The 23576-nt window shown below is 38.6% G+C and overlaps 1 protein-coding gene across 2 annotated transcripts in view; it reads right to left on the bottom strand.

Annotated features, from left to right (window-relative positions):
• Nucleotides 1–22652, bottom strand: part of GPHN (gephyrin) — a 526040-nt gene extending 503388 nt beyond the window's left edge. For both annotated transcript variants that reach the window (XM_065940959.1, XM_065940958.1), the window contains exon 1: nt 22448–22652. In XM_065940959.1, coding sequence (XP_065797031.1) covers nt 22448–22511 — 64 coding nt within the window. In that variant the 5' untranslated portion in view covers nt 22512–22652. The remainder of the gene's footprint in view (nt 1–22447) is intronic.
• Nucleotides 22653–23576: the final 924 nt, after the last annotated feature.

Raw genomic sequence — 23576 nt, 5'->3', positions numbered from 1 at the left:
TCAGTCAGAAAAACAAATAGCATATAATATTGTTTATATGTAGACTCTAGAAAAATGATACAGATGCACTTATCTGCAAAGCAGAAATATAGACAGATGTACAGAACAGATTGATACCGGGTGGCAAGGGCAGGCGTAGTGGGATAAACTAAGAGATTTTATACCCTACTATGTATAAAATAGATAACTAATGAGAATCGACTGATTGGCAAAGGAACCCATCCCAATGCCCCAATGCTCTGTGGTGACCTAAATGGGAAAGAAAGCCAAAAAAGAGGGGATATATGTCTATGTAATGCTGATGCACTTTGCCATACAGCAGAAACTAATATAAAATTAAAAAGCAAATATACTCCAATAAAAATTAATTATAAAAAAGCTAGTGAATAAAATAAAACAAATGAAAAAACCAGACTCACGGATATAGAGAACCAACTAGCGGTTCCTGGGGGTGGGGGCGGGGCCCTAAGTGAGTAGGAGAAAAAGGGTTATTATGCAATCACATGTATGTGTAAAACTTCTGAAAACTACAAAGTGCTACAGAATTTAAAGAATCTTTCAATTAAAAAATTAAATTAAAAAAAAATTTAATGACTAGAAAATAGAAAGCAATGAAAAATAAGTTAATTTAGCAAGGCTGCTGTTCAAAAGACCAAAATACAAAAATCAATAGTACTTCTATGAATACAAAACAACTGGAAAATGAAATTTAAATAAATGATACTATATACAACAATATTTTTAAACATTACTTTTTAATTCCTCCTCACTTTCTGGTGTTACAGTGGTATTATCTGCATATCTGAGGTTGCTGATATTTCTTCTGGCAATCTTAATTTCAGATTGAGATTCCTCCAGTCAGACTGTACATATATTTACATGATGTATACAGCATATAAATTAAACAAGCAGGGTAACAATATACAATCTTGACATACTCCTTTCCCAATTTTGAACCAGTCAGTGTTCCACGTCCAGTTCTAACTGTTGCTTCTTGACCTGCATACATGTTGCACAAGAGGCAGGTAAGGTAGTCTGGAATTCATCTCTAAGAATTTTCCACAGTTTGTTGTGATCCACACAGTCAAAGGTTTTAGTGTAATCAATGTAAACATGTTTTCTGGAATTCCCTTGCTTTCTCTATCATCCAACAGATACTGGCAATTTGATCTCTAGTTCCTCTGCCTTTTCTATACCCATCTTGTGCATCTGGAAGTTCTCAGTTCATGGATTACTGAAGCCTGGTTTGAAGAATTTTCAGCATTACTTTGCTAGCATGTGAAATGAGCACAATTGTACAGTACTTGGAACATTCTTTGGCATTGCCTTTCTTTGGGATTGGAATGAAAAACTGACCTTTTCCAGTCCTGTGGCCACTGTTGAGTTTTCCAAATTAGCTGCCATATAGAGTGTATCATCTTTTACAGCATCATCTTTTGGGATTCGAAATGGTTCAGCTGGAATTCCATTACTTCCACAAACTTTGTTCATAGTAACACAGGATGTCTGGCTTAGGTGAGTGATCACACCATCGTGGTTATCTGGGTCATTAAGACCTTTTTTGTATAGTTCTGTATATTCTTGCCACCTCTTCTTAATCTCTTCTGCTTTTGTTACGTCCTTGCTATTTCTGTCCTTCACTGTGCCCAACTTTGCATGAAATGTCTTCTTGGTATCTCTGATTTTCTTAAAGAGATCTCTAGTCTTTCCCATTCTATTGTTTTCCTCTATATTTCTTTGCATTGTTCACTTAAGAAGGCTTTCTTCTCTCTCCTTGATAGTCTCTGGGTTTCCCTGATAGATCAGTTGGTAAAGAACCCACCTTCAATGCAGGAGACCCCAGTTTGATTCTTGGGTGAGGAAGATCTGCTGGAGAAGGGATAGGCTACCCACTCCAGTATTGTTGGGCTTCCCTTGTGGCTCAGCTGGTCAAGAATCCACCTACAATGCAGAAGACCTGAGTTCAATCCCTGGGTTGCAAAGATCCCCTGGAGAAGGAAAAGGCTACCCACTCCAGTAATCTGGCCTGAAGAACCATGGACTGTATAGTCCTTGGGGTCACAAAGAGTCAGACACAACTGAGCAACTTTCACTCACTTCACCTATATTCTCTGGAACTTTGAATTCTGTCAGGTATATTTTTCCCTTTCTCCTTTGCCTTCTGCTTCTCTTTTTTTCTCTCAGCTATTTGTAAGACCTCCTCAGACAGCCACTTTGCCTTCTTGCATTTCTTTTTCTTTAGGATGGGTTTAATCATTAATCACCCTTCCTATACAGTGTTACAGTCCTCCATCTATAGTTCTTCAGACACTTGGTCTACCAGATCTAAGCCCTTGAATCTATTCATCACCACTACCACACAACCATAAGGGATTTGATTTAGGTCATACCTGAATGGCCTAGCAGTTTCCCCTATTTTCTTCAATTTAAGCCTGAATTTGGCAATAAGGAGTTCATGATCTGAGCCACAGTCAGCTCCAGGTCTTGTTTTGGCTGACTGTACAGAGCTTCTCCATCTTTGGCAACAGAGAATGTAATCAATCTGATTTCAGTATCAACCATCTGGTGATGTCCATGTGCAGCGTCATCTCTTATGTGTTTTAAGAGGGTGTTTGCTATGACCAGTGTGCTCTCTTGGCAAAACTCTGTTAGCCTTTGACTGAGTGAGTGTTAGTTACATCAGTCATGTCTGACTTTTGTCACCCCATGGACTGTAGCCCACCAGGCTCTTCTGTCATGGAATTCTCCAGGCTGTAATACTGGAGTGGGTAGCCTTTCCCTTCTCCGGGGGATCTTCCCAACCCAAGGATCAAACCCAGGTGTCCTGCATGGCAGGCAGATGCTTTGCCATCTGAGCCACCAGGGAAGCCTCTGTTAGGCTTTGTCCTGCTTCATTTTGTATTTCAAGGCCAAACTTGCCTGTTACTCAAAGTATCTCTTGACCTCCTACTTTTGCATTCCAATCCCCTATGATGAAAAGGATATCTTTTGTTGGTGTTAGTTCTAGAAGGTCTTGTAGGTCTTCATAGAACCATTCAACTTCAGCTTCTTTGGCATTAATGGTTAAGACACAGACTTGGATTACTGTGATACTGAATGGTTTGCCTTGGAAACGAACAGAGATCATTCTGTTGTTTTTGAGATTGCACTCAAATACTGCATTTCAGACCCTGCTGCTAACTATGAAAGCTACTCCATTTCTTCTAAGGGATTCTTGCCCACAGATAGCAGATACGATGGTTACGTGAATTAAATACACTCATTCCCATCCATTTTAGTTCACTGATTACTAAAATGTCAATGTTCACTCTTGCCATCTCCTGCTTGACCACATCCTATTTACCTTGATTCATGGACCTAAAGTTCCAGGTTTCTATGTGATACTGTCCTTTACACCATCAGACTTTACTTTCACTACCAGGCTCAGCCACAACTGACTGTCATTTCCACTTTGGCTCAGCCTCTTCATTCTTTCTGGAGCTATTTCTGTACTCTGTCCCAGTAGCATATTGGACACTAACTGGGGTGCTTATCTTCCCGTGTCATCTTTTTTGCCTTTTCATAGTGTTCATGGGGTTCTCGAGGCAAGATGATTTGGAGTGGTTTTCTACTGCCTTCTTCAGTGGACCATTTTGCGACAAAATAGTATAAAAAGGCAATAAAAGAATGACAGACTCTATAACATGCCAATTCTCTGAAAGCTGATCTACAGTTTCAATACAATCCTAGTCATAATACCTATAGATTTTTAGAATAGTAATTGGATTTTAAATGCATATGATAATACAAATGATGGAGTACAAACTCCCCCCCAAAATAAAGCTGAAGAAGAAAAACTTTAGAGAATTTATACTACCAGATATGAAGACTTAGTATAAAGCTATAGTACTTAGGATATGGCAACACTGGTACAAAGACAAACAGACCAATGGGACAGAAACACTCGGGACAAATCCGCCTGATTTATACCAAAGGTGCTCTATAACTTAGTGGGAAAAGGACATTTTTTTTTTTTTTTCCAAAAAATGGTGCTAGATCAACTGGATAGTCATATGTTCTAAAAGAAATTCTTGATCTCTGCCTCATGTCATTCATACAAATTAATTTGAAATGTATCAGAACTTCAAGTGAAAGGGAAAGCAATAAAGCTCAAGAATATTTTGGAGAATATTTTGATGATCCTATAATAGGCAAAGACTTTTTAAATAAGACACAAAAATCCACTAAAGATAAAAATAAAGTTTAATAAATTGAACTTCATTAATAATAAGAATTTTTATTTATTAAAAGACTCTATTAAGAGAGTGAAAAGACTCGCCACAGACTGGGAGAAGATAATTGCTATACATACACCCAGAGTTCCCATATTCAGAATTACAAAGAATTCCTACAAATCTGTAAGATAAAGACAGCCCTATTAAAAATATTTATTTTTAAAATTAATATATTAAAAGGTGCTCAACATCATTTGTTATCTGGGAAATATAAATTAGAAATCACTACACACTGAAACTTTGACAAGAATGTAGAGCAATGAAGCTTTCCTCCATCACCGACAGGGGCAGAAAAACAGCACATCTTTCGGAAAAACACTTAACTGAGAAATTCTACACCGAGAATAGAGACAATATATGTATCAAAAAATTCATATGAGAATATTCATGACAGCTTTATTAACAGTAGTAAAAAACTAGAAACAATTCAAATGTCCATAAATAGAAAAATAACAATCCAGTTCATTCAGTGGAATACCACATATCAATAAAAAGAATGAATAACTGCTACACACAACAATGAGGATAGTATCATAGACATAATGATGACTGACAGAAGTCATTATACTTATATAAAGTTCAAGAACAGGCATAATTAATCCTTTACAATAAAAATCAGAATAGTTATTTGAGGGTGGCAGAGGAATTAGATATTGACTAGTAAAAGGCATAGGGCTTCCCTGGTGGCTCAGTGGTAAAGAACCCACCTGCAAATGCAGGAGACTCGGGTTCGATCCTTGGGTCAGGAAGATGCCCTAGAGAAGGAAGTGACAATCTACTCCAGTATTCTTTGGGCTTCACTGGTAGCTCAACTAGTAAAGAATTCGCCTGCAATGCAGCAGACCTCAGTTCAATTCTTGGGTCGGGAAGATTCCCTGGAGAGGGCATAGTAAAAGGCATGAAGGAAAATTCTGGGCTGCTGCAAATGTTCTCGGGTGATACTTACAAGGATCTATACATATGAAAAATTCACAATACTGTATAATTAACATCTGTGCAATTTACTGTATATATATCTTAGATTCTAAAACCTCTACACTACATAATTCAAATGGAATATTTGGGACAAATTTTACCAGAAAGGATACACCATATAATTTATTTTAATACCCAAGACTAGGAGTAAGGTAGCCTGGATTTTAGCTCCAACTCTATCATTTAGATGTGTAATGTTAAATAAGTCACTTAACTGTGTCTTAGTTTCTTTATACACTACAGTGGGTTAGTACAGATAATCCTTAAAGTTCTTTCTAAATCCAAAAATCTGAGTCTTTAAGATAAATAGTTTAATTTAAAAAATCAAATTTCAAACTACTACAGAGTCACCTAAAGCCTGAATGTAGCAAAACTTAATTAGCTCTTGCAATTCTAACTGAAGCAGGTTAAAAGAAGTACATGCTGCTATTTATTCTGAATCTTCTATACTTATATTTAAGCTCATCTACTTTAGCCAAGACATTCTGGAGCCACCCCTTCTGGTGTCACCCAAGAAACCTGACAGCCAGATTACCTTTCCTTGTTTTCCTAAGGATGGGTTATTCATTCTTCCAGGCCTCACTCAAACACTATCTCCTTTAAAATACCATCCCCTCCTACAGCCACTCAGTCAAAATTAATTGTTCCTTTCTCTGTGCACCCACAGTACACTGCCTGAACTTCTATTATAGCTCTTATTTCATTCTGTATAACTGCATTCGGTTCCATGAATTCTTTTTTTTTTCCTTCCGTGCATTCTTGTATACAATTACACCCTTTCCAGAAGTATATACTTCCTCAGCCAACCATATCATTCAAATCAAACTCAGAAATCAATGAATAACAGTATAGTAAGATCACCTTCATATCTGATTCTATGTTAATGGTGGCAAAGTGAAACAACAGATACCAAATGCTGCTGTCCCCTACTCAATGCAAGAAGAAATTACAATGAATATTCAAATACTGAACTAATTCTGCCTATTCACCAGTAGAACAATGAAATAAACAAAGGCAGATAGGTGAATAAAATAGCAAACTAGGCCTGAAATGGGAAAACAAATTATTTATTAAAATAACCCCCAAATTATGTCAGGAAATAGTTGATTAGGGAGAAAGAAAGTGAACTATTTAGTGGTTAAATATTTAGTATCCCTTTTCTGTTAATTGACCCTACTCCTGTCCACATAGTTGGTACAGCATAACCTCTATGCTCTGATCACAAATCATTGGTACAGAACAAAGTTCTTCCTGAAATATTTTAGAAACATAACCGGGAAAATAAAGTCAGGCCTTCTCTGAATGACTGAAATGGGAAGATTTAAACAACACAAGAACAGTCAATGGTAGTGTTTTTTCCACTATGAAAAAGGTAGAGCTATGGCAAGACAAAATGGAGCTTACTTCACAGAGTAAAGCAAAAACAAAAAACAGTTGTAAGGACCTTCAAACCGTGGGTCCAAAATTTCTAGCACCTCATCCCATGTTTAGGCTCTGTGAAATAAGACACTCCATTATTCTTACAATAAATTTCCCCTTTACTAAAGCTAGTCCATTTGAATTGTCACTTGAAACCAAAACAATCCTGCAATAGACTGTTATTTTGATGATCCCAAATTTATCATGCTTCCTAGTATTCCTAGTCTCTTTCCACAGTGACTCCAGGCTGAGCCTCTGACTATGTTGATCAAAAGAATAAGGTTGGAAGTGTGGCTCTGCCAATTTCAAGACTACCCCTTAACTGTCCTGGCAGCTCTGTTTCCTTCTTTTCACAATGCTTGCTCTTGGAATACTTGGAACTCAGCCATCACACCATGAGGCTAATGAATCAGACATGTGGAAAAACTCACATGCAGGAGAACCAAGACCCTGCACAACAGTCCCAATCAAGCCTCCAGATGACTGCAGCTAGACTAGAACCCTGACCAATGCCACGTAAAGCAGAACTACTGAGCTAATTCATAGAAATGTGAGAAACATTAAATTGTAGTTTTAAACCACAAAAGTTGTGGTGTTCATAGGGCAAATAAAGTTTGACTCGCATGCAGGTAACTTAAAATTATACTTTCCTAACAGAGACTATGTCTTTCAGCATGCATTGGGAAGCTATATCGCCTTTGGGCCAACCCTGGACAACTGTTTTTGTAAATAAAGTTTTACTGAAACACAGTCATGCTCATTTATTTACATATTATCTATGGCTGCTTTTATGCTATGAGGGCAGAGCTGAGTAGCTGTGACATAAATCATATAGCTGGCAGAGACTAAAATATTTATTATCTGGCCCTTTACAGAAAAAGTTTAGTAAACCCTGTCATGAACTGCTTGGTAAATGTTTTAATATATAAATGACTGTAACTGTAAACCTACTTTACAACCAACTCCTCACACCTAAAAGATGACACTGTAAACATTCAGTATCTTTAGCTTAACAAAACACATGGCATATATTTGCTAAAGGCTGAATGTTTGTGTCCAGCCTTCCAAATTCACATGCTGAAACTGGTTCCCCTAGTTAGTGGTATTTAGATGTGGGGCCTTTAGGAGGTGATTAGGTCATGAGGACCTAGCCCTCATGAGTGAGATCAGTACCGTTAAGAGAGACTCAGAGAGTCCCCTCCCCATTTCTGCAATGTGAGGAAACAGAGAGATGGTTATCTATGAACCACTAAGTAGGCCCTCACTGGACATTGAAGCTGATGGTAACTTGATCTTAAACTTCCCAGACTCCACAACTGTAAGAAATAAATTTCTGATGCTTATAAGCTACCCAGTCTATAGTACTTTGCTATGGCAACCCAAGCAGACTTAAGACAGTTACTAATTGGACTGCACTGCCTGTTAACAAGTCAGGCTATGGTCAAACTAACAGATTAATTAATAGGAAATGACAGGCCAGGAAAACAACAGCAATAAAATCAAATCCATAACTATTTAACTGAAGTTCCTACTTATGGGGATAGGAGGGTCCCTATTTCAAGTTTCTCATGTATTAGATAGGACCCACTTCTGAATTGCATTCAAAATCAGAAAGGAATGATGTTTCATTATGATGCATAATTGGCAATTTTTCATTAATAATGCTTCATAGATATGTCTGCAGGAAAAAAATGGAAAATCCAAAGTCCAGTATTGACATAATCAATGATTCTCAAACTTTCCTTCCTAAAACCATCTTTGACAATGTTTTAAATTTTATAGATTTTCTTTTGGTATCTGGTACTTTATAAAGTATCTTTCACTTTTTATATATAATATTCATTTGTCTTATGTCCCTAGTAAACCCAAACACAGCAAGGTCTAGACTTTGGCTCACTGTCCCTGGGGTTTACTATTTTCCTTATACATCAATTAAAACTCTTCTATAAATCAACTATTATGTAATGTAAAGAGTTTCATTTTGCTATCACTTTATCATCCTGTATTACTGCCTCACTTAACATTTAAAACCATTGTATTATATTTAAAGCTCTTCCACCTTCTTAGCTACAGTATAGTATCCCATAACTATAATACGAACATATCTGTATATAGAGGCAGTTTTCTCCATAGATCTTAACAAGCCTTAGAGACTATCAGAAGCAGTTTCCCATATATACTTTAAACCTATGCCTCAAAAATCTCAAATATTTGTCCTTAGTTATCAAACTACAAACAGCATCTTCTGACTCTAACAACACCAAAATTAAGCTAGAAAATAAGACTCTAGATCAAGCAAATCCCCAGGATAGTATCGATCTTTAATGATGCTCCGTAAATAAGATAAAACAGAAAAACAGCATGAAAATTAATCACGATTGGGTCATACAGCTAAACGTTAAATGTTTGCTTTCTATTATCATCTTTGTAATGGTAATTAGATTCAAATTTATTATAATATATAACAAGTACACAATGATTATTTATTATGTGGGCACACTCACTCAACACTTACACTTGTTATTTCACTTACCAAAACAACCCTCTTAGGCAAGCAATGGATTATTCCTCGTTTCATGAGATGAGAAAACTGGAGCTTACAGAAGTAATTCTAAAAACTCCACTTAACTCAGGTATAAACCCAGGCATGAAGCTAAAGCATAATACTGTTCATTGAAGCTACATGTCTTATTTTTACAACAGCTTCATTTTAAATATTTAACAGCAAAATAATCATACTATTTGTGGGGATTGCTAATTTTCGCTTTCCAGGTCTCTGGCATATCATTACAATTTAAATTTAAAAGGAATAAGGTAATACTTCAAAACCTCTTAACCACTATTACCCTTCTAAGCTTGACTGTGTGAATCAGTTATTATACTTACATGTATATAATTTGTATTCTAAATCTTAAGTGTTTTGCCATATGAACTCTCTGTAGCATGTGACAGTGAATGAAATAAAATTGCATATATTTTGCAATGGAAGTAACAGACATTATTTCCACTTACAGTTGGTATGAATGTCAGTGTCTTTTTTCCAGCAGTTTTCCTGTTTGAAGCAAGGAAGGCATTTCAAATCAATAATTTTGCTGTCAGTAACAGACTATAGATAATGTGACTACTAGCAGTGAGAGTATGGTAAACATGAGGTATGTTCCTGAGATTGAGATTATTAAGATTTTAGAACTGAAGGAGATTTTAGAAAGCATCTCTTCATCTTTACATTTACAGATAATGATACCAAACACTCACTGGAAAAATCCAAAACAGAACTTATTCCAATGTTCTTTCCCCATACAGTAGTAACAGAATCAAGACTAGCTGTTGCTATCATAGATTTTCTGAATAAAATAATACATTCAGCCAATCTTTTAATGTCAAAATAAGAAGAAAAAAGAGATGATAACTAAGAAATACACACATACACACTTTAAAGGCAAATCCAGAAAAAAAGAATTAATTTTCATAGTAGCAATTACTGTTGGAAACCACTGTTTCTACAGCAAAAAGCTAAAATATTAATAATACAAAGACGTTATACAGATTTCCAAAAGATCATTTTCAGGACAAAAACCATTATTTCCCAAAGAAATGTTAAACAGAATTCTCCTTTGTCTTGAAACAGCATTCCACCTTCAAAAAGTTGTGGCAACACTAGACTAAATAACGTTCAACAGGCTCCACAACTGAAGTATTACTCACATCTTTAATATGCTCTGAAGTTGCTCAGTCGTGTCTGACTCACTGCGACCCCATGGACTATAGCCCACCAGGCTCCTCCATTCATGGGATTTTCCAGGCAAGAATACTGGAGTGGGTTGCCATTTCCTTCTTCAGGGGATCTTCCCAACCCACGGATTGAACCCAGGTCTCCCACATTGCAGGCAGACTCTTTGCCGTCTGAGCCACCAGGGAAGCCCCTGATACGCTCTAGTATACTGTTAATCTCCATAAGGAGGGATATATTTATTTAACCACATTAAAAGCTCTTAATATCATACCTATTATAACATTTCCCAGAGAAGTGCTACTAGAACACAACTTAGGACTGGAAGGGATCATTTGAAGAAAAAGAAAACTAAAGACTCATAACTGAACAAAACTTTAAATAAAGCAATATAAAAGAGCTGTTGCAAAAACTAGCAAGGTCTTACTGTTACATGCATGTGCTGCGCTGTGCTTAGTTGCTCAGTGCTATCTGACTCTTTGGGACACCCCCAAACCTCTACCCCCATCTGCCACTGTCTGTAGCCCTCACGACCCCTTTGCTTCTTTGTCCATGGGATTTTCCAGGCAAGAATACTGGAGTGTGTTGACATTTCCTCCCTCAGGAGATCTTCCCAACCCAGATATCAAACCCTCATCTCCTGTGTCTCCTGCATTGCAGGCAGGTTCTTTACTGCTGAGCAACTCGGAACTCCTAATACATGTATATAATTCAAGAAAGAGTTGTATCTCAAAAGAACTCATAAAGATGAAAAAGATAATACCAAATGAAGATAAGGATATTAATACAATTAGTACAAACTTGTCCTCCAAAAAGGGCATAATTTTTATCAAAAATTTTAAAAGCAGATACTGTTTACCCAAAAATTCTATTTACAGTAATTAATCTTACGACACATGAAAAATTAGAAACCTCTATGTCCATCAATTGAGGATTGATTAAATACAGTGTAACCTATGATGATATGTGACAAACATTAAAAAGAAAGATGTGCATCTCTATGAACTGTTAAATGCCAAGGAGTATACTGTAGAGGTTAAGAGCTTTACTCTAGGAACAGCCTGTGTGTGTGCTTAGTCACGCAGTCGTGTCTGACTCTGCGACCCCCATGGACTACTGTCCGCCAGGTTCCTCTGTCCATGGAGTTTCCCAGGCAAGAATACTGCAGGGGATAGCCATCCCCAGAGATCCCCAGAGATCTCCTGATCCAGGGATCGAACCCGGATCTCTTGCACTGCAGGCAGATTCATTATCGTCCAAGCTGCCAGGGAAGCCCTAGGAACAGTTCAACTCACAGTTTGGCCTTTTCTCAGCGTGGCCTCTTATTACAGTAATTTGAGCAAATTACTTAATCTCTCTCTGCTAAAATTTCTTCTAATGTAAAATGGTGATATTGACACTATGATGAGGATTAAGTAAATTAATAGGTTCTATGGCAGGCTCCAGAAAATTATCTCACACTTGGTAACTCTCAATTAACCCTGTATTATTATTTCGACTAATATGAAAAGTTGTCCGAACTATGATGAAAAAAGAGGAAGGTACAGAATACATACGAGTAAAAATCACAAGCTCAAATACCTACCAGGCAAGGCAGATAACAAACAGGTTAAGTGGGAATTGTGGGAAACTGGAGAATACATGCCCTATCTCAAGAGGATAGCTACTCTGACCAACTACTGTCCTATGGGAAGAGGTTACAGCATTGCTGATCTTAAAAAACTAAAAATACAGGTTAATATAAAATGTTTTTTGTAATGTTAGAAAGATACTTCTTTGTAAAGACACAGCATGAAACATTGTACTGGTTAGTTATGGTTCATAGTCTACCACTGACTGCCACAAAAAGGCATCTATAATAGATGAGAAACTAGAAGTAGGGAAGGGGGCAAATGTGTAAAGTCACAACAGAAAACACTATAGAGAACTACAGCACCACACACCACAATAAAAGGTATTCACAACAGAATACAGAAATATAATTGCTCAGAGTACAGTTGGGCCTGTGCTTGAATTCTGGCAGGGCTGCAGGTGTAACCTTGAGCAAGTTACCTAATCTCTGTTTCTCAGGCAGAATAAAAAGGAATAATACATTTCCTTATAAAGGCTATAAAGATTAAATAACATGTGCTAAGTGCTAAGCACAAACAGGACATATTTATGCCAGATAAATATGCATGTATATATATAAACTTGACAGATGTTAGCTATAATTACTTAAACCTGATTAAATAAGATAATTAAATTATGTTCAATATTTTTTATCTTAGCAGAAAATGTGTAATGGTTTAAAAATTCGTATCAAAAATGGCTTAACGTGAAACAGATTTGGTGCTTATACTTATCCACATCAAATAAAATACAGAAGCACTTTATTCCTCAAAATGCAACATAAATGAAGCATGATTTGTCAGAATCTAACTTGACTAAATAGTATGTTCATGTTGGTACTAAAATATAATCTCCAAGAGGATGACTGTGTCTGTCTTACTCACTGTGGTATCCCTCACTTTAGCACAGAGCCAAGCACATAGTAGGTACTGAGTACTGAATACATTGTTTTCTGTCTCCCTCACAGTAGCTGGATAAGGTGGCATAATTTCTCCCATTCAAAGCTAAGGAAATTAGGGTAAAATGCAGTTATGCTGTCTTGAAAGTGGTAAAAGATGTAGAACTTTTGACTCCTATTTTATGCTTTTTTGCCTATCAGAATTAACTTTCAAAATAACAGCATTTTCAGAATCTTTCACCTATAATTTCAATTTTTAATTTTTTAAAGTAACAGTTTAAAAAACTACTCTAAAATAACTCTTACACAGATTATGCCTATCAACTTAATTATATAAAAATCAGAAAATATATAAACATATGAGAAAATAAAAATATATAAATAATATATTAAATTTGATAATATGAAATATCTCAAATACACATCATTGATATCATCCTGTCAACAGTAATAAATGTATGGAAAAATACTAAACCCCATTCCACTTACCCTGAATTATCTTTTTAGTAATAATAATGAAGTTCTTGTTTATCTAAACATTGCTGAGCTACTATTTCCTAAACTACTAAGTGTCACACCATCTAATTTTTCTTTTTTAACATCATTGATACTTCATTAATATTAATGAACTATTCCATTAATAGATCCTATAACAAAAGGGCAAAGAAGTGAAGAACACAATCACCTGTTTCAAAAACTGTAAAATCTACCTTAAATAAGATGTTTCTACATGAAGTTATTAGCAAATTGCACCAAAATAGCATATGAAGAGGAAAGAAGATTATTGAGTACACAATTAACACTTGAAAAAGAATAGTTTGAACTGCACCAATCCACTTACACCTAGGATTTTCTTTTTTTTGAGTTAAAGTACTGTAGTACTACGTGATCCAAGGTTGGTTGAATTCTCCCCTTGGATAGGGGAGAATCAGAGAAAACAGACTACAAAGTTTAACCCGGCTGTGGACTGTGGGGCAAGTGGGAGCAAGTGATGGTATCCCTACTCACCCCTCCCACATTGTTAAAGAGTTGAATGTATAATCCAAGTTAGACATATATAGTAGAATTTTCACATACATTATCTTAGTTCTTAACAACCCTGTGAAGTAAGCATCACTACATTCATTCTGGAGAAGGAAACTGAAATTCAGAGGTAAAATGAGCTTCCCAAAATAAAGAGCAAATCAGAGTTTGAAATAAAGTCTGACTCCAAAGTCTTTTTTTTTTTTTCCTTTAAACCAGATCTTGCCGCTTCCCACATGTACATGATTATAGGGTCTAGAAACCTTTATAAACACTACAAGAAAACAATGAAAGACGTTATCGTAGAGAATAATTCCTAGGAAAGATTCTGTTGAGGAAATGAAGTGTGAGCTGAGTCTGAAATTAAATGTAAAACTGAAGTTCAGTTGCTCAGTCGTGTCCGACTCTTTGTGACCCCATGAATCGCAGCATGCCAGGCCTCCCTGTCCATACCCAACTCCCGGAGTTTACTCAAACTCATGTCCAGCGAGTCGGTGATGCCATCCAACCATCTCATCCTCTGTTGTCCCCTTCTCCTCCTGCCCCCAATCCCTCCTAGCATCAGGGTCTTTTCCAATGAGTCACCTCTTCGCATGAGGTGGCCAAAATACTGGAGTTTCAGCCTCAGCATCAGTTCTTCCAATGAACATCCAGGACTGATCTCCTTTAGGATGGACTGGTTGGATCTCCTGCAGTCCAAGGGACTCTCAAGAGTCTTCTCCAACACCATAGTTCAAAACCATCAATTCTTTGGTGCTCAGCTTTCTTCACAGTCCAACTCTCACATCCATACATGACCACTGGAAAAACCATAGCCTTAACTAGATGGACCTTTGTTGGCAAAGTAATGTCTCTGCTTTTTAATATGCTATCTAGGTTGGTCATAACTTTCCTTCCAAGGAAAGCGTCTTTTAATTTCATGGCTTCAATCACCATCTGCAGTGATTTTGGAGCCCAGAAAAATAAAGTCTGACACTGTTTCCACTGTTTCCCCATCTATTTCCCATGATGTGATGGGACCAGATGCCATGATCTTAGTTTTCTGAATGTTGAGCTTTAAGCCAACTTTTTCACTCTGATCTTTCACTTTCATGAAGAGGCTTTTTAGTTCCTCTTCACTTTCTGCCATAAGGGCGGTGTCATCTGCATATCTGAGGTTAATGATATTTCTCCCAGCAATCTTGATTCCAACTTGTGCTTCTTCCAGCCCAGTGTTTCTCATGATGTACTCTGCATATAAGTTAAATAAGCAGGGTGACAATATACAGCCTTGATGTACTCCTTTTCCTATTTGGAACCAGTCTGTTGTTCCATGTCCAGTTCTAACTGTTGCTTCCTGACCTGCATACAGGTTTCTCAAGAAGCAGGTCAAGTTGTCTGGTATTCCCATTTCTTGAAGAATTTTCCACAGTTTATTGTGATCCACACAGTCAAAGGCTTTGGCATAGTCAATAAAGCAGAAGTAGATGTTTTTCTGGAATTCTCTTGCTTTTTCAAAGATCCAGCAGATGTTGGCAATTTGATCTCTGGTTCCTCTGCCTTTTCTAAACCCAACTTGAACATCTGGAAGTTCACAGTTCACGTATTGCTGAAGCCTGGCTTGGAGAATTTTGAGCATTACTTTACTAGTGTGCAAGATGAGTGCAACTGTACGGTAGCTTAAGCATTCTTTGGGATTGCCTTTCTTTGGGATTGGAATGAAAACGGACCTTTTCCAGTCCTGTGACCACTGCTGAGTTTTCCAAATTTGCTGGCGTATTGAGTGCAGCACTTTCACAGCATCATCTTTCAGGATTTGAATTGCTCAACTGGAATTCCATCACCTCCACTAGCTTTGTTCGTAGTGATGCTTCCTAAGGCCCACTTGACTTCACATTCCAGGATATCTGGCTCTAGGTGAGTGATCACACCATCATGATTATCCGGGTCGTGAAGATCTTTTTTGTACAGTTCTTCTGTGTATTCTTGCCACCTCTTCTTAATATCTTCTGCTTCTGTTAGGTCCATGCCATTTCTGTCCTTTATCGTGCCCATTTTTGCATGAAATGTTCCCTTGGTATCTCTAATTTTCTTGAAGAGATCTCTAGTCTTTCCCATTCTGTTGTTTTTCTCTATTTCTTTGCACTGATCACTGAGGAAGGCTTTCTTATCTCTCCTTGATATTCTTTGGAACTCTGCATTCAAACGGGAATATCTTTCCTTTTCTCCTTTGCTTTTTGCTTCTCTTCTTTTCACAGCTATTTGTAAGGCCTCCTCAGACAACCAGGTTGCCTTTTTGCATTTACTGTTACTTTTGTGAGTGACACCACAAAAATTTCTAAATGAAAAAAAAATCTAAAAATTTTCCCTTAGGCTTATACTAACAATGTAATCACTGAAATTTTTCATCTTTTCTTCCATTTCTTATTCTCTTGTATTTTCAATGCATAATCTACCCCTCCCCCATAATGATTTCCATTATAAAACCAAAAAAGAAAAAAACTAAGCCTGCTATCCAACATTTCTCTTTCCAGCTAGTCAGATACTAAAGGATAGAAACATATATTGCCATAAGAGCCTCCTTCACGTTAATAGTGAGAAAAGCTGAGAATTACAGAACTTCACTGGCCAGACTAGCATTAGAGAATGAGTCTTCTAGAGTTCTTGCTATGGCCCCATGCTCCTTAATTTTTCCTCACCAAGCACCAATAACAGAAGAACAATGAGGTCTGAAGTTATATAATAGGTTCACTTGAAATGTTTTTGAAGTTTAATTTTATCTAAAAGCTCCTTCAAAATTCTACATTCGTGCCTGATTTACTCATGCTTATTGTAGTATTAAAATGGTTTAAATACTACATTCTAAAATTGATATTTTAGATCAATTTTGATCTAAAAATTGATATTTCAGGAAATTGATATTTCAGAAATTATTATGTTTGTTTCCATAGCTTAGATTCTAAGGCTTAGAATCATTAGAGTATCTGTGTTCAATGTCATGTATCCCAACTTGGAGAAACAGGGCACAAATTGTGTAATGCTCCTTTCACATTTCCTTGCTCCTTTATTTTTCAAATAAGGACATTTTTTAAGGCATAGTAAATTTAAGCCCGTTTTTTCAAAATGTATACTTACTGGCAAAACTATTGTAAAAGTTGTTGCAGTTGTTTAATTACAACATCTTCAAGAAGTTCTACATACTCAGTTTAAACTGATTAAGTACAAATTCACTTATAAACTCATTAAACCACCTGGATGGAATCTCTACATCACAAACCTCATTAGACATTTGCTTTTCCGAGAGGTCACTCAAAAATTAAGTAAGGTTGCACACTATTCATATTAAGAACAGATCCAATTGCTTTTTTGTGTGTGTGTAATTTTTTTTTCTTTTTCTTTTTTTTTTTTATTAGTTGGAGGCTAATTACTTCACAACATTTCAATGGGTTTTGTCATACATTGATATGAATCAGCCATAGATTTACACGTATTCCCCATCCCGATCCCCCTCCCACCTCCCTCTCCACCCAATTCCTCTGGGTCTTCCCACCAATTGCTTTTAAACAAGTTAAATAATCTGTTTTTCTTCTCTGCCTAGATGTAAAGGAAGATATCCCTTGTGGTTTCATTATTTTCTTTCTCAGGATTTCCTTATTTTAACATCTCAAATTCTAAATAAGCTTATTTTTCAATCTTATTTACAATTGCAAAGTATAGACTTTATCTATTTTACTCACTATTTCAAAAAAGCACCCCATTCACCTTAACCAGGAATCTATCACCAGTAAGAGAAAAACAGATTCATTCATCATTTCCTCCCCAATAACAGGCTGTTGATTCTCCACCACATACCCTAGTTAAAGTCAAATAGTCATAAGTATCTTTAATATAGTTAAAACTCTTAACTAAGTTTGTGTACTACTAGTTTATAAAGTCTTTGATCAAAGGTAATAGTATTAAATGTATTCAACAGAATCTAATGTAATGATTTCTTAATCACTAATACATTGCTTCCAATCAGAAATTCATGAAGGAATGACCTAGTTTGAGAAATAAGCTTCTTTTTAATAACAGTCATATAGATCAATATTGGTATGCTTGACAGTACACTCAATTCCAGTTTGTAGGATACAGGTTTTGTTTGCCATAGTGATTTGCCTTACTTAATGACAGCATTTATTCTCAAAAGATATATTTATATATCTTTATCAATAAATGGGCTTTTCAGAAAATAATAATGACACACATAATATACAAAGATAGGCATGAGGAATGAAATGAAATAAATGAATGAACAATTCCAGAGTCATATGATTGTTAAACCCTTGGCTTAGAACTTGTTTTTTTAATATGTTGACTTTAGTTATAAATGACTGAAATACTCCCTAAATGTAACTAATATTTTAGTTTCTAGTCTACAATTAGTCTTTCATCTAATCTCTATTATCTAGTCTTATATATGTCTAATATCTCTTGCTAATTACAAATCTACAACTTAGTGCAATAAAATGTATATTGTTAGAGCAAAACCATGATTTTAAAAAGGCCTTTCCTAAGTATTTGCCTCTTTTTCTCATCCATGTCACTATCAGTGAAAATTTAGGTAACGGATTATTATCTTTAGCTAAGTGTTCTGGTATACCAAACATCAGCAGTGCCTAGCTAACATGATATTAAACAGCCAACGGGGCATAATCTATTCCTGTATCACAAACATATATGTACTCTATTTTCCTGATGTTTCCATGGAACTTATAGAGGTAGAAGTAGTCTGCTAATAAACCGATTCTTCAGAAATAAACTAATAAACAGATTCTTCAGAAATAGGGGGAAAAAAACGGTGAAAAGTGACACATTTGATATAGTGAACCTGCTGTGTAATTGTTAAGACTAAGTATAATAACTACTGAGGTTGTAAAAAAAAAAAAAGAAAAAAGAAAACTCTTACATCTGTCCTGTCCTACATCTCATTTCTAGTCTCAAAGCAACAGTACTTGTTTACTTGCCTCATGTTATTCATCATCACACTGTCTTTAGTCTGTTATAAATAGTAATAGAGAACATTAGAAATTGATATATTAAAAACTAGATATTAGATTACTAAAGATCACATAACTTTCATTTCTAATAAATCAACGTAAAAAGTTACTAATAAAGATACTGTTTTCACAGATGGACAATAATCTTCAACATAAAATGTTTCCATGATAGCCTATGTAAATGCTCCCTTTTACCTGACCAAAAAAATAACGTAACTAAAATATCCATGTTACATTAATTATCATACTGATTTCCAAGTTCTGAATGATTCAAGACAGTGATAGAAAAAAGAAATGCCTTTGCTAAATATTTTCCTACTATATTCTTTCAAAATTCTAACAGTTAATCGATTTGATAAGTTTCAATAGCTGTATACCATATTTTCCAAATTTATAGCTGAGACAGGATTACAAAAACATCCAAAAGATGAAAAGTTTCAAAATGGTATAAAAATTATCTTTCAAGAGATTAGCAAAGATATCACAAAGAACTCAATTAAAGATTTTAGAAATGACAACACAATTCACCAAAATACTAACATATTGTAAAATGTGTGCATTTCCTCTAAAATATGTAAAAACCTCTCTAAAACAGACTTACATAAATTACTTAAAATCACTATTATGAAACATGAAGAGGATATTTTATAAAACAAGCCCTCCACCTTTAAGAGAGCCACAAATTATAACTCAAGAAACATGGCTTCAAGTGTGGCCTCAATTCAATTTTCTTAAATATGAAATCATAGTATCTGCTTAAGTTCAGTAAAGAATAATTTTACATAGTAAAATTCAATACTTGGAAGTTATACAAGACAAAATTGTGCAAAATAGTTTTATTTTTGTAGGTTTTCACTGTGTGTGGAATGTTAAGATCATAAATATTAAGCTATTCATAGTAAAATCCACTATTCACAAACAGAGCTGGCACTCGTTCCTCTGATTCTTCTCCATGTTTCCAGGCTCTAACATAGCAGACAATATTTGTTTTAATAATTTTAAGTAAAAATCTCTCAGAATTATTTCTGACTCCAAATATCCATTTTATCACCAAATCCTATTGTCCTCTGTTACCATCTCTCCCAAATGTGCACCTTCCTTTCCATTCCTTCAGCTATATCCTCATTCCTGACCCCAGACTCTCCCCTCTAAACTACTGTACTTCATTTTCATGAGATAGTTTGACAATCTATTGTCTTTAATTCCACTGCCAAAGTTATTTTCTCTCATTGACATTCTGCTTGTGCCACCTACCTATCCTACCTAGGTATGCCAGGGCCTTTGCATTACATTTTTATTCTGCTCAAGAGCCTCAACCTCAGCAACATATTCATTTATAAGGCTGCCACTGAACTGACTTTCATCTCCCCTTAAAAATGTCAGTTTCTTCTTACCACTGATAAACATAACAAATTCTCTCTTTAAGTAATCACATTTACTCCTAATCCATCTGAGTAACGAATACCTTTTACATTTAGTTTTCAATCACACAAGTAATTTATTTAGACAATTTTAGCACAGTAATTACATACAATGTTTCTTTATTTTTTGCGTATCAATGTCATCCCTATTGGGCTGCACCTTTCAAAACATTCTGTACAACAGCTATCTACTACGTCACTTGACTCAGGTAAGCTGATTCATTAAATAAAACGATCAGAGAAAGCTTAAATAATAAAAAAAGTTTTTTTTTTTAAAAATCTCTATGGTTTAACTTGAAAACATTCATGACCTTTCATTTCCGTGGACAGTTGACCCACTTTGCGTTCTATTAAACTTGACTCTCACTACTCTATTAATTTTAAATTCTAAAGTGAGAGTTGAGGGCTGATATACGGTGTACAATTTCACACCCCGCAAAAAGACTCTAAAAATCAGCAATGTCAACTCCAAGATTTCTGAGTTACAACTGAATCTTCACACAAAGCAAGAGCTTCAGCACCAAAAGAAGCGAACAGCGCATCTTCTAATAGTGAGGGTGGGAGGTGGTTTCCCTTCCCTGAAACAGATTCAGACTAGTTTCTCTATCGCAGGGATTTTCAAATAGGAAAATTCAGTAAATTACCATTAACATCTGGAAACAACATCAGAGAAAGACGACCCAGTTATTTAAAAGAGAACAAGGGGTACCATGAATATCTTCTTCATAAAACTCAGCAGCCAAATTAAGCTTTTGCATTCTTTATCTTATCAACAGAGATGTTTCTCTGCCTAATAATAATAATAAAGCAAGTCTCATTCAATTTAGTCCCTTCTCGAGCACCGTCTCAACCTGTCAGAATTTGACAAGGGGGAAGAAAAGTGTGTGTGTGTGGTGAGGCGGGGGGAAGGAGAGGGGGGAGAACATGAGGATTCCCGTCTACATCGCTTCTTTTTCCAAAATCAGTAAGTCTTGGATTTCCTTCCCTCCGAACTAAGCTCTCAGGTTCCAAATATAGTTCTTTAACCCCCACCTCGCCACTCAATCACATAGAAACCTTACCAACTACAGAACCACAGCAGAAACCCCTACACATCGGCTTGCTATTCATCTCGGAAGTCATGCCCTGCAGCAACTGCCTGTCGCCGAACTGAGGGATATTACCCAAATACAACGCAACGGAATCAGACATGCAGAGCACACACGGCTTCCGCGAGGGAGGGAAACGCGACCCGGGAAAAGTGCGCTCCTCACAAGCCTCGCGAGGGTGGGGGGAGGTCCCAGAAGGGAGGGGGACAGGGAGCCCGAGCAGGGGAATCCTTCCCTCTCAAGTAGAAAGGCTGGATCCCCAGTCGCAGGCTACAGCCTCCCCTCTAAGAAAACGAAGAGGCGGGCAGAGGGCCCTCCACTTGGGAAGGCAGAATGCAAACACTTTCCGAGGTCCGGGTGCGAGCCGATCCCCACCTCCCGGGGTGGGATGGGGGGGACGAGGGGTGTCCCATGGGTGGCAGGGGGGATTCCCGGCTCGCGAGGGGCAGCCTGAGACCGAGCGGAGTTTCGCCTAAAGAACACCCATGTCGTCTGTGGCCGGTGCCCCGCGAAAGCACTGCTAGAGCAGCGCGGGGCCGCCCAGGGAGGGGGAAGGGAAAAGAGGGAGGGGGTGGAAAAGGGATTCCCCTCTCTCTGGGACAAGCAGTAGCCGAGGGAGCGCGCGGGCCAGCCGAGAGCGGCATGCTTCAGACTGCGGAGCCGGGATCCCGTCGCCTGCACCGGCAGCCAGGAGCCCCGCAGCGCCCGCCGCACCGGCCCCTCGGTCCCCAGGGGCCCAGGACTTCGGCTGCGAAGGCACTGGGGCCTGACATCCCACGGGATCGGCCCCAGCTCCCGGGGGACCCCGCGGGAACACCCCAACCTCCCAGCACCTCTCAGCGGTTGTAAAAACGTCCGCCCCCCCCACCCCGTCCCCTTCCTCTGCCTTCCCTTCTCCCGAGGCCGCAGAGAAGGGTCATCACAGGCAAGAAGCCCGAGGCAAGCCGGGGACAGCGGCCGCGGCGGTCCTGGACCTCCTCCCCCGGTTACCTGTGAGGACTCCAACCCGGATTTGATGGTCGTGGTTAGTGAGGATCATTCCCTCGGTCGCCATGTTTCCCAGCGCAGTCACCGCACTGACAGGAGCCGGGAGAAGCCAGAGCCCGGAGCGCGCGGGCCGGGAGCGCGCTCGCTTTGGAGAGCGCGAGAGCGAGAGTGCCCGGGGAGCGCGAGCCGAGCAGGGAAGGAGGGGGAGGCCGCCGAGCGCTCCGCGGCCTGCGTGAGTGAGAGGCCGGGCCCCGAGCGCGCGAGTCCGCTGGGGGATGGGGGGCGGAGTCAGGGCGCGGGACCCCGACTTCGGGTCGCAGGCGAAGGGCTGCGGGTGGGGAACGCGGTGGCTGCCCTGGGAGACCGCGCGGAGGCGTAGGAGCGAGGCGGCAGAGACTCGTGCCGCTCTGCGGTGCGCGAGACCCAGCGCGGCTAGTCGGCAGGAGACTGAGGGGAAAGGAGAGCACAAGCTCCCGAGATTGCGGGGGTGGACTCGGGCCAGGGGCGGAGCTACACCGCGAATCGTGGAACTCGTGGAGAGTGAGGGGAGGAGTGAGCGCTCGGTTGCGAAGTGCTAGGAGCGGGAAGGAGCCGGCCCAGCCCAAACTGGACCGCGGAACGCTCCTGGGCGCGCGAGTAGCGCCGGATTGGCTAGGAGAACGCGGAGCGAGTGCGCGCGAGACACGAACGCAGGCTCCGCCGAGCCCCAGACAGAAGCAATCCCCTGCCGAGCCCGGCTCCTCGTCGTTTGTCCGCGACTCCGGCCGGCTCTTGGGGCTACGGAGCCCGCTCGACCGAAGGGGAAAAGGCTCCAGGGAGCCTGGAGGTGCCTTAGAAACCTGCGTGAGTGGCACAACCGCCAACTACTGTGACAGCCCGCGGTGAGCGAGGGAGGCGGTATCCTATCCTGCCACATCTTCGCGCTTGCTTTTTTAGTCGACTCGACCTGCCCGAGGATTTCCCAACTCCAAGGCTGTACCTACAGGAGGGTCCTCACTGGCGAAGCTTAGGAACCTGCGGCAGAGCCCCTTGAGAAATAACAGGCTTCTGCTCCTCCCTCTGTCCCATGGTTTTGTGGCATCAGGCTTCTTCGCTAGAGGCTCTGCTTTTAGTTGAAAAACACCAATCTTAG

Source organism: Muntiacus reevesi, chromosome 7 (assembly GCF_963930625.1).
Source record: "Muntiacus reevesi chromosome 7, mMunRee1.1, whole genome shotgun sequence".
Classification (NCBI taxonomy): Eukaryota; Metazoa; Chordata; class Mammalia; order Artiodactyla; family Cervidae; genus Muntiacus; species Muntiacus reevesi.
Note: the sequence above shows the minus strand (reverse complement) of the source record. Positions and strands in the feature narration are given on the sequence as shown.